This window comes from Mchenga conophoros, linkage group LG23 (genome assembly GCF_057382185.1).
Source record: "Mchenga conophoros isolate Kocher_MC1m ecotype Shallow Benthic linkage group LG23, M_conophoros_male_GT1.1, whole genome shotgun sequence".
NCBI lineage: Eukaryota > Metazoa > Chordata > Actinopteri > Cichliformes > Cichlidae > Mchenga > Mchenga conophoros.
In genome coordinates this window covers 54,039,394-54,055,715 of record NC_140547.1, presented here as the reverse complement: position 1 = coordinate 54,055,715, position 16,322 = coordinate 54,039,394, and the positions used below count along the sequence as shown (strand labels likewise).

At 43.2% G+C, this 16,322-nt stretch overlaps 1 protein-coding gene across 2 annotated transcripts; it reads left to right on the top strand.

Moving 5' to 3' along the window:
* The first annotated feature begins 2,951 nt into the window (after nucleotides 1-2,951).
* Nucleotides 2,952-16,104, top strand: cep70 (centrosomal protein 70). 2 transcript variants are annotated; one of them, XM_085265350.1, is made up of 12 exons: nucleotides 2,952-3,594; nucleotides 3,964-4,063; nucleotides 4,408-4,531; nucleotides 5,638-5,818; nucleotides 6,303-6,454; nucleotides 13,207-13,312; nucleotides 13,410-13,532; nucleotides 13,632-13,781; nucleotides 13,918-14,086; nucleotides 15,194-15,302; nucleotides 15,383-15,462; nucleotides 15,746-16,104. In XM_085265350.1, exons 1-12 carry the CDS (start codon nucleotides 3,586-3,588, stop codon nucleotides 15,805-15,807), a joined length of 1,365 nt encoding a protein of 454 aa, XP_085121476.1. In that variant the 5' UTR covers nucleotides 2,952-3,585; the 3' UTR covers nucleotides 15,808-16,104. The 2 variants fall into 2 exon arrangements, with proteins under 2 accessions (XP_085121476.1, XP_085121477.1); XM_085265351.1 differs by lacking the exon at nucleotides 2,952-3,594 and adding an exon at nucleotides 3,694-3,831.
* The last annotated feature ends 218 nt before the right edge of the window (nucleotides 16,105-16,322 follow it).

Genomic DNA, 16,322 nt, shown 5'->3' with positions numbered 1-16,322 from the left:
GGGAAAAGTGTTCAGAACATGTGGAGATAAATACTGATGCATCGTAATTGTTAGATTATAAAGCAGGTGTTGTGTTTGTTATTCCAGAAAGAAGCTTTGTGATGAATAAAAGAATTACTGATGACCTAACAGTTTATACTGGAGAACTGTAGCAGTTTTAATCACTTCAAACTGGGTAGAGGAGGCACCAGTAGGAAGTATTTGTGCTTCCTACTGTCACGTGGCCGGGTGGCCGGTACTGAACAGGACTCAGGTGCAGAAACCCAGAGCGGAGACAGCAGATGATGCAACAATTTATTAGGTTTAAGTGCAAGAGAAAAACGTGGCAAAGACAAAAAACAACGAGACGTGGAGTCTTGGTGCAGCGTGGCCTGGGGAACGTGGCTATGGCGAGGGAATGAGGCCTGAGATGCGGAACGGAGCTGAGTGGGGAACAGTCACACTGAAGGAAGAGGATATAGGAGTTAGGTAGGTAGTGAAGGCAGCTCTGCAGTGGCCAGTTGTAAGAGCAGCAATTCTTACTTGCAGTTAGGGACCTGGAGTGTTGAGAGGGGGGTGATGAAGATCCAGGGGAGGCTGAGTGGCGTGGAAAAGCTGGCCTGAGATCCGGGGCTTCAGATGGAGTGTGATGGCAGGAGGGCAGGCAGGTGAGGCACAGAGAGATTTCCAGAATGATTACTAGGTATCCTGAGTCCAGAGGTGGAGTGTGAGCCAAGGTGGATACAGCAACTGTAGCACAAGAGAGTCGTGTTAACAGGCTGAATCACAGCAAGAACTTAACGTATACGGCCTGTTACCAACATGTGTTGATGACGAACCGGCAGTGAATGAACATCAACGTGTGGTTTAAATCCCTCTGGCTTGATTGCCTGCAATAGGCTCCAGGTGTGCGGGAGCTGGAGTTGGCCCTGCCCAGGGGCGGATCCCAGGTCAGTTCAGGAGCCTTATGGAAATTCCAGCCACCCACCGCAGACCATGACACCTACTGGACGTACAAATATTTGATTTACTGTTTTTTTTAATCAACTTTAAATCATGCTTTTTATTGTTTTTGTTTTTTAATGTCTCTGTAAAGCACTTTGAATCAGCTTGTTGTTGAATTGTGCTATATAAATAAACTTGCCTTGCCTTACTCAGACTCTAGTAGCGCACCATTGAGCATATGTGATATGTGTTTGGATTCTAGACACAATATTGTTTTTTGATATAATTCATTTGATCTGGGTGATCGTGGCTCAAGAGTTGGGCGTTCGTCATGTAATCGGAAGGTTGCCGGTTCGAGCCCCGGCTTGGACAGTCTCGGTCGTTGTGTCCTTGGGCAAGACGCTTCACCCGTTGCCTACTGGTGGTGGTCAGAGGGCCCGGTGGCGCCAGTGTCCGGCAGCCTCGCCTCTGTCAGTGCGCCCCAGGGTGGCTGTGGCTACAATGTAGCTGCCATCACCAGTGTGTGAATGTGTGGATGATTGTGCAGAGTGTAAAGCGCTTTGGGGTCCTTAGGACCAAGTAAAGCGCTATACAGACCATTTACCATTTAATCTATAGAGTCAAACATACGGGAATAGAAATACATTTTCCGTGTCGGTTTGGATGAAAATGAACAGGCTGATAAGTTTGCAAAAGCTGCAACAAGAAAAAGTCATGTAGATATGAATATAATATACAGTAAAGGTGAGGTTAAAGGAACAGAGCAGGGAAAGGTATATTATTATAGTATACAGAGAGCAGTGGGACACTGTAGAAGAAGTCATAGAAGTAAAAGAAGATATCATTTCAAGAGTAAGATTTGGTCACATAGGTTTAAATAACACTAAAAAAGATGAACAAGAATGAGACAGGGAATTGTGAACGTTGTGGACCACAGGAAACATTTGAACATGTGATGTTGGAATATGGTAAACATAGACGGGAAAGACAAATGCTCAAATCTGAATTGAAGAAGAATAGAGTTCAATTAAGGGTAAAAGAAATATTTCAAAGGGACACAGGTGGTGTAGTTTATAGGGAAATATTTGATTTTTTTTTGTTTGTTTTTAATATTTTTATTAGGATTTTCTTCATAGTAACAGACAAAGACAAAAGAAAACCAGAACTTAGCTCAGGCTGTTTTGAGGCACATACAAGGCAGTTGAGGTAAACCACAACCCCTCCAGGAATCAAAACAAATCACAGTAAGACCAACAGTCAGGCAAATTAATTCAGTTTGGGAAAGCCCTGCAACAAGGAGGATGCCAGTACAGGTCCGACGTAGATATGGGTCCCAGGCCTGTGGAAAGAGTCCAAGATGGAGTTGAGCATACAAGTTATATATTCATTGGGAATACAGTCCGTACAATGTTATGCCAGGATTTCTTAGTTGGGATGGCTAGCCTGCCCCAGAGGAGCAGGATATTGTTTCTGGATGAAAAATAACAACTGGAACAGCCTCTTGTGTTTGCCTTAGAAAACCAGATTGTCCATTACTCCCAGTATAAGAACTAGAGGGTCCAGAGGAACAGCAGGAATGAAAATAACTGAAAGCACCGTTGCAACATCAGACCAAAACCTTAGAATTTTCCCACATGACCAAAAACAATGCATAAAGTCCCCCCCCCCCCCCCCCCCCCATTCACATCTAACATACAGGGGAGCGGTTTACATCTGTTTTACTTTTTAAAGAGGGTGTGATGTATGCACAATCAATACATCACACAATTTTGAACTGAAACGATTTATCTTGGTTACAGACAGATATCCTAGAGACACAGGCCCAAATCTCCTGCCAGTCTGGACCATTTCTAGAGCGGCCTAGGTCTCTTTCCCAAGCCTGTTTAGCAGCCAGGAAGTGAGGGGCTGGCCGGAGTATCCTTTAAAAGGAACTAATGGAAATATTTGGGTTTTTAGAGAGCAATAAGTATTTATATGAGACCATAGGTGTAAAACTGTTCCGATCCACACTCCAGCCCAGAAGGTGGCGGTAATGCACCTGAAGTTTGACAAGATAGACGAAGAAGAAGAAGAGAGGGGGGGGGGATACCTACCTTGGCACGACACCTGTCGGATAGTTTGCTTGTTACACTTGTTTGAAAAAAAACCCCCTGTCGGATAGTTTTTTTGTGTAAGCTGATTGGTCAACAAGTCGAATAACCACTTCCTATTGGTTTACTATAGTGACATCATCGCGCACTTATTTGAATGACGGAAGGAGCATATTTTCTGCATGAGATGTCTAAAAATTAGCAAAGTGTACATCAACAGCTGGTAACTTAAACTAAATTAACCAGCCTTCTTTGTTCACTACGTTTGCTAAGCTAACGTTCAGGGCCAACGCTAACTTGTTAGCTACTAGTGCTGCTAACACAGTCTGTGCCTGTTTGCTCGATTACAATTATATTTTTAAGTGGACGTTTATTTATCGACTTTCTACAGGAAATACTTAGAGTAAGGACTTAATTTAACCACTTTAGGGAGTCTAAGGTGAATGAATGTGAATGGCTGAGTAAAGAATACATTAAACGAAGGTTCCCGAGTTGTGTTGAGACGCCAAAAGAAGAGCTTTTCACTGAAGCCCTTTGGACACTTGTTGATTTCTTTCTGCAGACCGAACCGATGAAACAGGTAAGCTACGTGATTAAAACAGCATGATTAAGGTGGTCCGAGGCTGCTGGGTTGTTGGATCGCCTTTCATACACTGCTTAGCGACCGCTCTCCGATACACGAGCTGCATTGTTAATGAAAGCTGGGTTTACGTTGAGTGGGACGTTTTTACGCGTGGATATGGACTTCAGGACTACTTATGCTTTACAGTCAAGAAATCAAACATATGTTTATCTGTGGAGCTACAAGCAGTTTCAGGTAGAGCTGTATTTGTGTTAACTGGAAAGTGTTGAACTCCGCTGTCAGTGACGGTTTGTAAATGGCCTGTATTTATTTTATTTTATTTTATTTTATTTTATTTTATTTTATTTTATTTTGTGTGTGTTGCAGCAGGAACAAGTGGAGTGGGATGACGTGAACAAACGTTTACAACATCATGGTTTTAAACCGGTGTTTTTTGCAGATCCCGCTGAGAATAAGAGTCCTGCAGGTAAGAATTGTCACTACGAGACTTTATCAAAGGTCACGTGTTACGGTGGCCGAAAGTGAACAATCGTATCAGGCTGAAGACTGTAACAACTATACATGGAAACAAAAATCAGAATTGAAGACGGCTAAGGACAGAGTGTTTAAAATTAAAGTGGCTCAACAATATAGTTACTGTGTTAAATTTCAATAGATTTAATTTACATGCAACTTTAAATGAAAAGAATGATTTAAATGGTCTTTTTGTTGTTTACTTGTTTATAAATTCTACTTTGAGTTTTAAGCAAAATGTTTGGCTTGTCAGTGTGATTTGATGAGTAATGTATACGGTTGTCTGTGTGTTTGCAGATTTGGTCCTTCTGGATAAGAAGTCGGCTGCTGAGCTGAGGACAACTCTGAGGGTGATGCTCACAGACTCGGAGAGAAGGCAGGCCCTGATCCAGGAGCTTGTCATGTCCAACAACCAGCTCAAGTAAGTTCAGCACTGTGTAAGAAACATCCTAAGTGGTGCTGGGATGTTATTTAGTGATGTTTTCAGTGAAACATGTTTGTAACTATCTGTTTAAACATGGAAACTGTAAATAGCCCCCCACCCCAAGGACATTATTGCAGTTACGAATGTCATCTTACTGGACTGAACCTCAGACTGTCCTGTAACGTGGCTAGGAGAGCTGGGGTCTGTTTCAGTGACACATGTGCAATGCTACTGCTGGATATTAATAATGTATATGCAGTGTTGTATAGACCACCTGTCCTGCTGTCATTTAACCTCTCCAACATCAGATGAGTATCAGGAACACACATTTCTTGATCCTCACAGACCAGTACAGGCATGAAATGTGAGACTGGGTGGCACACTGCTGAGATGGAGTCTGTATGGAGCATGTATGCTCACCAAGTGTCGGGCAGTTTCTGTTGGTGCTTGGCTTTTCTCCAACAGTTCAGCTCTATTCAATTCAGTTTATGTTTATAGGGCCAAATGATAAGTTTCCTGAAGACGCTTTATATTCTCAAGCAAAGACTCCAAATTAGAGCAGAGAAACCCCAACAATCATGTGACCCCCTATGAGCAAGCACTTTGGCGACAGTAGGAAGGAAAAACTCCCTTTTAACAGGAAGAAACCTCCGGCAGAACCAGGCTCAGGGAGGGGCGGGGCCATCTGCTGTGATTGGTTGGGGTGAGAGAAGGAAGACAGGATAAAGACATGCTGTGGAAGAGAGACAGAGGTTAATAACAGATATGATTCAATGCAGAGAGGTCTATAGAAGAAAGCAGTCCTACATATTTGTTTAATATGAAGGACATATCCTGGTCAAAAATGACTCCAAGGTTCCTCACAGTGTTATTAGACGACATGGTGATGCCATCCAGAGTAAGAGTCTGGCACATTCTTCTGGCTACATGTGCTCTTCTTTTCTCACCCTTTGAGATTTTAACTTGTTGATGCTGTTTTAATAATTTTACGTAGAAGTTTGAAGTCATGTTGCCATAAAGTATTCAGTGAGCCGTTCAGGGCCTTAGGACTACACAAACTGCAGTCAGCAGGTGCAGACATGCTTTGCTTTGTGTGTCGTCAGAATGGAGGTTCAGGAGCACATGAGCCGAGCAGCTCAGCAGTGTCAGAGGGTCACAGAGCTGGAGGAACTGTTGGACAAGGTGAAGACCAGAGTCCAGGATCTGGAGGACCGCTACCTTAGCAAGGCAGTCCAGCAGCACAGCCACACACAGCAACTGCAGAAGGAAAAACTGGAAGCACACGTGGGTCGTTCAGCTTTTTATTTCACTGTCTTTGAATTTCCCGTTAACAAAAGGGCATTTACAAAGAGTCAAAACAAACGGCACAAGCACTCGAAGCCACAGTTACTTCTTACAACTCGGCACCAAGTAAATTAAATTTCTTTTGGAAGTCTTAGTCATGCTGAACAGCTCTGTGCATGTAAAACACTGAAAAAACACTATAGTTCATATAAGCAGATGTCTCCAGGTGTCTGCTAAAGTTTACATGATGTGAACATATTATCTGTAATGAACAAAGTCACCAAAGTTAACACTGAACCTTGAGCTGTTTCCCAAACATTTAACAGGCTACCCTGAACTCTTTAAGATGAGTGTAGGTGTTTATTTTCATCGACTGCATGTTTTCTCATAGAGCACACATTTAAACATTAATGTTATGTTTCATGTTTCAGTGGTTTGCAGTTTCCGTGTACTGGTAAAAGAAAAACCTTCTGCGTACTTTCAGAGACGGTGTGAGATTCTAGAGCAAAAGCTGTCGAAACAGAAAGAGGAGGCAACCCAGCTTCAGAGGAAACTCCATTTCATCACCAAAAAAGAAGAGCAGCGATTGGCTTTGCAGCGTCAAGCCTCCCAGCAGAGGTCTCCTGCAGATCAACAGTAAGATATTTGAAAACCTCACACACAAGATCATTGAACAGTGTGTAAAGTCTGTTCTAGACTGTCTAGGGAGGGCAGTCAGCCATACTGTTGTGCAGATCTGTAGAGGAGGGCTCATATCAAATAATACTACAACAATACCAAGTCAAAGTGAGCGTATCCACATCAGTCAAACATGGCATGTTGTAGCAGGGCCCATGCTCAAAAGTCAGGCCTGTGCCCCAGACGTGCTCAGACATGCAGACGGGAACATGCTGTGAGTTTTTGGGGAAGTTTGACTGAGTCAGCGAGGCTTAATCTGACCTCAGATTGCCTCAAATTTGGCCTCATTCTACCCCTCTAAGTCAGAGCACCAGCAGAAGAACCTGGAGGAAACAGACCAATCTGACCCAAGGTCAGTGCACGTCACATTGTCAATGCGATGTCTCGAGAACAATGCGATGTAGGATTTTCAAATTGATACCATAGTTACATGTAATAAAAACAAATCGGAGACTAGTTTGAATCCTGGTGACCTTGACTTCAAGGTCAGGGGTCAGGTTTTCTGAAAATTCAGTGAATAACTTTAAAACAAGGCGATTCTGAACCTGTTAGGAGGCTGAGGGCTAGTACTGGCTGCTGCTAGCAGTTTCAGATCTCTCAAAAGATGTCTAGTTGGATTTGTATCTTGGTTCCGGCTGAGCCACTTAAGGACATATACAGACTGGTCCTGAAGCCAGTCCTTTGTTATCTCAGCTGTGGGCTTAGGGTTATTGTCGTTTTGGACGATAAACCTTTGCCCAGGTCTGAGCTTCAGAGCCATCTGGAGGCCACTGTGCTCATTAGGACCATCGGTGCTGCAGGGATTGTTCTGTAGTCTTTCCCAGATCTGTGCCTCGATACAGTCCTGTCTCTGCGGTCTGCAGACTGCTCTTTGGACTTCAGGACTTGTGCCCTGACATTCACTGTCAACTATAGGATCTTATATAGACAAGTGTGCTACTTCACAACATGTATCCAGTCAACTGAATTTACTACAGGTGGACTCCAAGTTGTAGAAACTAAAAGATAAGCAGTCTAAGGAGCTTGGAAAGAAAAGCTTCTGGACTTCTTTAAGTTTCTTGAAGGCAAGGCAAGGCAAATTTATTTGTATAGCACAATTCAACAACAAGGTGATTCAAAGTGCTTTACAGAGACATTAGAAAGAAAAACATAAAAAGCATGATTTAAAATTGATTAAAACAAACAAACTAACTAAACACACACATTTCACACCTGTTCGCGCGATCTGAACCCTTATCGTAAGGGGAGCTACCAGTCCTTCTGTGGACGAGCTACTTTCTATTTTAAATTCCCTGAATTTAAAATACTCTCTAGACCCAGTCTAGACCCAGCTGGGGAGCTACCCAGAGCTCTAAACCCACTTAACAAACAAACAAAACAGTATATAAAATCAAAACAGATAAAATCAGAACAGTAGATAAAATCAGTAGTTAAATGTAAGTTTTGAAATTTAAACTTAAAAGTGTGGATTTGGTGCTTTATTCAAATGCAGCTGAGAACAGGTGAGTCTTCAACCTGGATTTAAATAAACTGAGTGTTTCAGCTGATCTGAGGCTTTCTGGGAGTTTGTTCCAGATATAAGGAGCATAAAAGCTGAATGCAGCTTCTCCGTGTCTGGTTCTGACTCTGGGAACTGATAAAAGACCGGATCCAGATGACCTGAGGGATCTGGAAGGTTCATACTGGGTCAGGAGGTCACTGATGTATTTTGGTCCTAAACCATTCAGAGCTTTATAGGCCAGCATCAGAACTTTAAAGTCTATCCTCTGACGGACAGGCAGCCAGTGTAAAGACCTCAGAGCTGGACTGATGTGGTCCACTTTTTTGGTCTTAGTGAGGACTCGAGCAGCAGAGTTCTGAATGAGCTGTAGTTGTCTGACTGATTTTTTAGGTAGACCTGTAAAGATGCTGTTACAGTAATCAAGCCTACTAAAGATGAATGCATGGACTAGTTTTTCCAGGTCCTGTTGAGACATCAGATCTTTCATCCTTGATATATTCTTGAGGTGATAGTAAGCTGACTTTGTTATTGTCTTAATGTGTTTTTCTAAGTTTAGGTCTGCATCCATCACTACACCCAAATTTCTCGCCTGGTTTGTGGTTTTTAGATGTATAGATTGAAGTTCTCTGGTGACCTGTAATCGTTTTTCTTTGGCGCCAAAGACTATTACCTCAGTTTTGTTTTTGTTTAGCTGGAGAAAATTGTGGCACAACCAGTCATTAATTTCCTCAATGCATTTACCAAGAGCCTGTACAGGGCCTCGGTCTCCTGGTGACATTGTGATATATATTTGTGTGTCATCTGCATAGCTGTGATAGTTTATTTTGTTGTTCTTTATAATCTGTGCCAGTGGGAGCATGTAAATGTTAAACAGAGGGGGTCCCAAGATGGAACCTTGGGGAACTCCACATGTGATACTTGTCTGCTCAGATGTGAAGTTACCTATTGATACAAAGTATTTCCTGTTTTCTAAGTATGTTTTGAACCAGTTTAGTACAGTTCCTGAAAGACCTGCCCAGTTCTCCAGTCGTTTGAGTAATATGTTGTGGTCAACTGTATCAAATGCTGCACTGAGATCCAGTAAAACTAAGACTGACATTTTTCCACTGTCTGTATTCAGACATATGTGTTTCACCTCTCATCTGAGAAGCTTCTTCAGTTCTAAGAGCAACTGGTGTAATAAAAGCTGGGACTCTCCACTTCCTCCTCTTAGAACTGAAGAAACTTCTCAGATGAAACACCTTCAAAGTAGGGCTGGGCGATATGGCCTAAAATTCATATTGCGATATAATTTGAAGCATGTGCGGTAACGATATATATCAGGATATATTCTTTTCTTCTGTATAACGTATTTTTCACACTATAAGGACTTAAAATCCTTTAATTTTCTCAAAAATCGAGAGTGTGCCTCATGTATGATTTCTGGTTGTGCTTACTGACCTCGAACCGATTTTGGCAGAAATCTGTTAAAAAATGTTTTAGTACAACTTTGGTAAGCCGCACTGCTTGATGAATCGTCAGAGCATTACGCTGCCGTAGTGAGGAGCTTCGCGAAGTAATCTGGGTCCAAAACTCCGTCAGTTCAGGTCCCAAAGTCAAACGAACACTGAGAGTTAAACTGTCTAAATTATTTCATCTTTAATTAAATCATCAGCGTTGCTGCTTTACCAGGTGTAACAATTAAGTTTAACATCCATGCAAACAGAATTTATTAAATTTAACAGAGTTAGAAGTTAACAGGAAGTTAGCTCGCTAGTTTCCACCTAAACATTTCATACCGTGTTCTGACAGAGATTTTTTTAACTAATTCAAATGTACAGCTCTGCTATCACTTCCAACATAAATGAAGACAGAAAACTAAACAGCAGTGGCGTTTGCAGGGTTACTGGAGTTGGACTACCTGCTATATAATGATGTGCTACGTGACTGCTAGCGACACAGCTATGTTAGCATAACATTAGCACAGTGAAGCTGGAGGATGAAGCCAACTTTTTTTCCACACGATAAAAGTTAACGTGAGGGATTCTGGTGGTCAGGGACAAATGCAGTCGCATAGCAGGATGCTGTACACGGGGCAAACTTCAGTCAGGAGAACAACTGAGATCATTCATCCACAATACGAGGTTAGTTATTAATATACAGTAACAACATGGGAACAGAGCAGCTGCAGAGAATTCAACATTAATGAATCAATGTTACGGAAGTGGAGGAAGCGCAGTTTTTGGCTTCCCCCATATTTCAAAAGTGCTTCATCTCTTTGCTGTGACTGTCGGCATAATTTGCAGATGATAATGGCTGTAGCCGCTGCAACGCTTTCGGCCAAAGCCGGCGCAGCTTGATGACATCATCAACACGCGCTATCGCAATAGAGCGATATAGTCTAAATCTCTATCGTTGGCCAAATTTATATCGTTTCTATCGTATATCGCCCACCCCTACTTCAAAGAAATCCAGACCCTTTTCTTTCCGAGCTCCTTAGACTACAATGACCTGGATGACTGACAACCTTCACAGACTAAAAGATGAACACTTTTGTTAAAGTTACATTTATTTATTTTATGAATTTGCATTTTATGAATCCAGTTTCAAACAAGGCTGACAAAATGTGGAGCCAGTGAAGGGCAGTGAATACTGTAAAACCCTTGTAGGTTGTACTGTGAGGGGAATCGGGTGTAAACATCTGCCAAGTCAGTTATGTGGTAAAGAGCAGCTTGTTCTTAAGCAGCCTTGGGCCCTCTATGGCCCACTGTGAGTCCTGGTATCAGGAGGAAGTGTTGTTATTTATTTATATAACAGCGAATCACAACAACAGTCGCCTCAAGGTGCTTACTGTTGTAAAGCAAACACCCCACAATAATACAGAGAAGGGACGGAAAACCTATCAGCAACCGCTTTGCTGATTATTTTGATAGTTGACGAATTTGCCTAATATTTCTTCAATTAGTTGATTAATCAGCGATTATCTCAATAATAACCGTAGGGCCCAGGCCCACTGTAGGGCCCCGTGCCCACTGTAGGGCCCAGGCCCACAACTTAATTGTTGTGACACGTGTTAGAAACGCAGAGAGGTGTGCTCGATTTGCCACACGGAGCAGCGCGAGAGTAAAGAGATGATGAGATTTGTCAGTTGCAGGTCTTTTGCCCACAACCGAGATGACAGACCTTGCCGACCGTACATACAATACAAACATCACATTGGGGAGACAGGTCAGGCCAGGTAGCGAGGAAAAAAAACATCAAAATGTGTAACACAGAAGGATAATACAGGAATGCACAGATATCAACACACCACAGCACAATAAACACAGACAGCAACATGGGAAAGAGTTCCAGTGTGTACATCTGATCTGGGACCGCTGCAATCTTTGACTGCGCCTCCAGCTGACCCGATGTCCACATCAGAGGGGAGGTAAGCGTTGGAGGTGGCGTTGGATCCGGGGTAGGGAGGGTGATGTGTCAGTGAGTGCTTATCAGTATATGTGTGCGTGTCCATAGTAGGGCTGCCACAAACCATTATTTTGATAGTCGACTAGTCACCGATTATTTTTGCGATTAGTCGACTAATCAGATCATCATCCATTGAACGTAAAACTACAGCTTATTGCACCAGCAGCATCTGCTCTTATATAACTATCATTAGCTTACAGCTTGAAGTGTTTAAGGTGCTAACTAAGAATAAAGCCAAGATGATAGTGTAATGAATTTTAATGAAATTTGCAGATTGTTTCGGTGAAGTTTAATAAACTCCTTGCTATCTAAAATATAACAGGACACCGGAGTAAATTCTCCAGCGTCTCACACTTCTGATAATCAGCTGTCTGCTTGATGTTTATTCAGCTGTGTAAAAACTATAACTTTAATCTCAGCCAAACCGATTTACTCAGGAACAAATAAAACACAAAGCCAAACAATAACAGTTTTAAGTTATCTAAGTGACTCATATATCATGTTTAACCTGAGATAGAAAGACAGCGGTGGGTTTGAAAACGATTTGTCGGGAGTCCGCTGTTCTCACGGCTCTAGTTAGCCTTGTCCCCGGCTAGCTATCGAGCTAGTGGGTAACAGACGTCTCCGAAAACGTCGGAGCGCTTTTGAAAATATGTTAAACGTTTATTTCGTGACCCAGAAAGAATAATAAGAGTAATATTAAAACTAACCAGCTGCCACCATTGTTGGAAACTGAGCAGGGCCGCGCTATGAATTCTGGGACACAGCTTCTTCTTCTTCGGGGTTTAACGGCAGCTGGCATCCTTGTACATGCAGTGCTGCCATCTTCTGTTTCAGTCCGTTATTACACTCTTAAATCCTGCTACTTATTCCTGCGTCTTTTGGGATCTTACAAAGCTTCAAACGACGCGTCGACTATTAAATTAGTCGTCGACGATTTTGATAGTCGACTAATCGTGCCAGCCCTAGTCCAGAGTTCAGCTGAGACAGTGTCCTTCGCCCTGCCAGGCTAAGTAAACAGTCTTCCAGCCAACCCAGGTGGCCTTGCAGGGAAAGGGAAGGAACAGACTCAACACAGTCGTTATCAGGGAGTTGTTGTTCAGTTCCAGCCTTGAGCCCACAGCTGGCACCAAGGGGTAGCTGCATTATGATGGTAATTTTTCTTTTGCAACAACTCATGAGAATTTCAAGCTGTTCTCTAACAGTCCGACACCGACACTGGTCTCTCAATCTCCTGTTGGAGAACCGTGAGCTTCCCCATGATGGTATCAAACTTGCGGTCCGTGGTGTTGTCATTTTTTTGCTCGGAGAGCCGATTCTGAAAACTCACAACTGCAGTCAGCTGTTCTACGATGTAACCCAATATACGCTCAGAGGTGTTATTCTGAGTATTCACGGCAGCTGTAAAGCACGAGGGAGGGGCTAATAATCGGCTCAGTCATTTTTAATGATCGTTGAAAGCCCAGATCGTAATCAAGATTAAAATTCGATTAATTGAGCAGCCCTATCGTCAGTCACACTCCATTAGAAATGGTCATGCACTGCATTGTGACTCATGATAGACACAAAATCCAATTTAAGTAGAAACTGAACTCCCACTGACAAACAAAAAGCCTCCAAATAGTGTTTAAATATGAGTCTCGTGAGTTTTTTGCTGTCCAGACTTTAACCGTGTGAAGAGCACCAAAGTGAATTTGACCCCTGTTCCTGAAATTAAACAGAATTTCTGTATCCAGGAGTTCATCTCATTTCTCATTCGCAGAGCCAACTTCCTGTGGAGCTCGCCAAAACAAGACGGCACAGCTGAGATTAGCGAGCTCATCAGTGACCCAGCCAAGGAAGCCCGGCTGTGTGTCTACTATCATCATGTAAGTGTGACTTGATGTGGTCTCGGGCACGTACTGCTTTGAGCCTTTTTTCCTGACATAACAGAAATATTTCTTCTTTTCTTTCCTGAAATTTCAGCTGTTGAATGAGATCAGTGCAGTTGTAACTGATCATAAAGGTCCTGTGAGAGTGCACAGACCGGACTTCCAGGATGTCCTGTCTACACTGAAAGTGTGGGCAGAGCAGCTCGATCTGCTGAAGGTAAACACCAACAACCTGCCAAACTATCTCGAGCCCTCGGTTAGGTATGTGACGTTTGCTTTGAAGATGAACTTCCTGTGCATGCGTGCTTGTACGTAGGGTCTTCAGTGCAGTTTAAAAGAACTGTCTGTCAGACTAATGCCCTTACAACCATGCGATGGTGGTTATAACACTGACGAAGCAGCAGAGGTTGGAGACATGTTGCTGCTTGTAGACGCCATGCTGGAAAATGCCTCGGCTGATGATAAGGTACAAGTTTGTTACTCTTGTTTGTAGTACTTTATCAGGCTGTTGTGTAAATGACACTGCAGGGCGCGGTGGCTCACATGTCTGAGCGTATACTTCAGAGAAGCCTGCTTATTGCAGCGTTTTCTTTCCTTGTTAGGTCCTCAGAAGCCCCACTCGACACACTCTGGAGTCCATGGTGTCTCATTTTCAGAAGCTGTTTGACGTCACCTCTCTGAGAGGAGTGTACCCCCGTATGAATGAGGTCTACACTAAACTGGGAGAGATGACCAATGCCATGAGGAACCTTCGAGATATCCTTGATCTAGGTGACTTACACACAGTGCCTAGTTATGGATGTTATTTATGCAGTATGACAGTCTGGGCTTCTATCAGCATCTCCTGGACACATTTTCCTTCGTTTGGATTGAAACCCTGAAGTTAAAAGTAACTAAGAGTCATTAAAATAAGCAAACTCACTCCTGGAGGCAGAGTAGACCTGTACGAGGAGGTACTAGTGCTAATGCCATCCATCCATCCATCCATTCGCTTCCGCTTCTCCTTTTCAGGGATAGCTGTCATAGGGCGAGAGGCGGGGTACACCCTGCCTCTCGCCAGTCTGTCGCAGGGCCAACACACAGGGACAGACAACTATTCACACTCACATTCAAACCTAGTTTGTGAATAATTTGGATTATCCAATTAACCTATCCCCACAAGCTGCATGTCTTTGGACGGTGGGAGGAAGCCGGAGTAACCGGAGGGAACCCACACAAACACGGGGAGAACATGCAAACTCCACACAGAAAGACCCCGGCCTGATGGTGGAATTGATTGAACTCAGGACCTTCTTGCTGTGCGGCAACAGTGCTAACCACCGTGCCACCGTGCTAATGTCCTCATGATAATCCATTGTTTGACTGTATAAACATGTGGATGTGAACTGCTCGTTCTTCACATCCAAGATATTCCAAAGTACTGCACAGTAGTGCTTAATTAAAACTCTTGGCAGACACACTGTCCAGAGTAAACTAAAAACAATGAGTGTTTGGAACATAAGAGCAGTGACTGTAGAGGCCTGGACCTGCCGAACACTGCTACTCCCTGCAGGTAGCATCACCTACACTTATCTGCTAATGCACGCCTTGGCCACTAGATGGGGCCGACTGACAAAAATGAATATTTGTATAACTGTATCGTCTTCTTTGTTTTTGTGTGGTTAGATTAGTGTCATGTCTCCACTGGCTGTGACTCTTTGTTTTCGATTACTAACAAGCATCTTCCTCCTGACCTTGACCACAGCAGTAGCTTTCATAACGGCTTCTTTTTCATGCTGCTTCCATAATCAGGAGAGTCTTCCATATTACACTGAGTGGATTACTGTCATTCAGCATCATTCAGCATGAGACTAACAGGGCTGTCTGTGGTTTTGTCAGACGGTGGCGTTTCTCCTGCTGAAGTTGTGAAACATGTGTCCAGACTGGTGTCCTCCATTGAAAGCATGGCGAGGTTTCCTGAGCTGCTGGGAGACATTGATATTGACAGGTTTGCTTTTCTCACACATGAGTTGGACTACCAGATGGCAGCTGCTCAGGCCTGCTTCAATCTTTGCTCCTGTTTTTCAGCATCATCATGAAGGTGAAACAGCACGAGGAGTTCTTCCCTGCGTTCCATGCCCTGGTTACAGGAATCTTACAGACTCTAGGTAAATTCAACCAACTCTATTTATTTTATTTACAAATGACTTCTTGGTAGAAATAAATCCAGGACTCTCATCCAATATTACTGAGGAAACATGAAGATGAACAGATCGTGGTGTTTCCAGGAGCTCGCAGTCAGAATCATTGTGGTGTTGGGTGCCTTCCGAGCACTGACTCGTTGTGAACTGCTCGTTGTCATGTGATTTTAAGACGATCCTGGGCTGGGATTGGCCGAGCTGACTTTAAGCCTGAGATTTCTACTGCTGCTCTTCTCTCTGTGTGTTACAGGAGTGAGCCACCTAGACGACATCCTGCCAGCTCTGAAGGCTTTGACAGAAACAGCACAGTGACCTGATCAGCTTTTTGTTTTTAGTCAAACCTCTATTTTATAAGCTGCCTGAAAGCATGGCTGATGCTGTTTTCACCTCTGTGTGGATGATGCCAGCAGATTTTTACACTTTTGATACTTACCATTGTAAACCTGGCAGGAGTAGATGAGTTAAAGGCACGATGTGATGGTGGTGGTGCCGTAGGAGGTGTGGTCTCTGAAAATCACGTCAGTACTGTCAGCACTTGTGTTTGACATGTGTACATAGCTGTAACAAAAGCAGGCCCCAAACATGGGAGGAATAAAGCATTTGTCAGTTACTAGCAGTTTGATGTCTGTGGCGTCTTCATTTGGTTTGGTGAGCGCAGCGTCCACACACGTCTCATAGATTTATACTCCCAAGCACTAAGAAGCAAAAGTGTTCCAGCTGTAAACGGACGAACGCCTCACATGGAGCTGGTTAGCATACCGTGTTACTGAGGGAAGCACAAAATGTTGCGCTTTAACACTTATTGTGTTTTTCACAGATAACGTCTC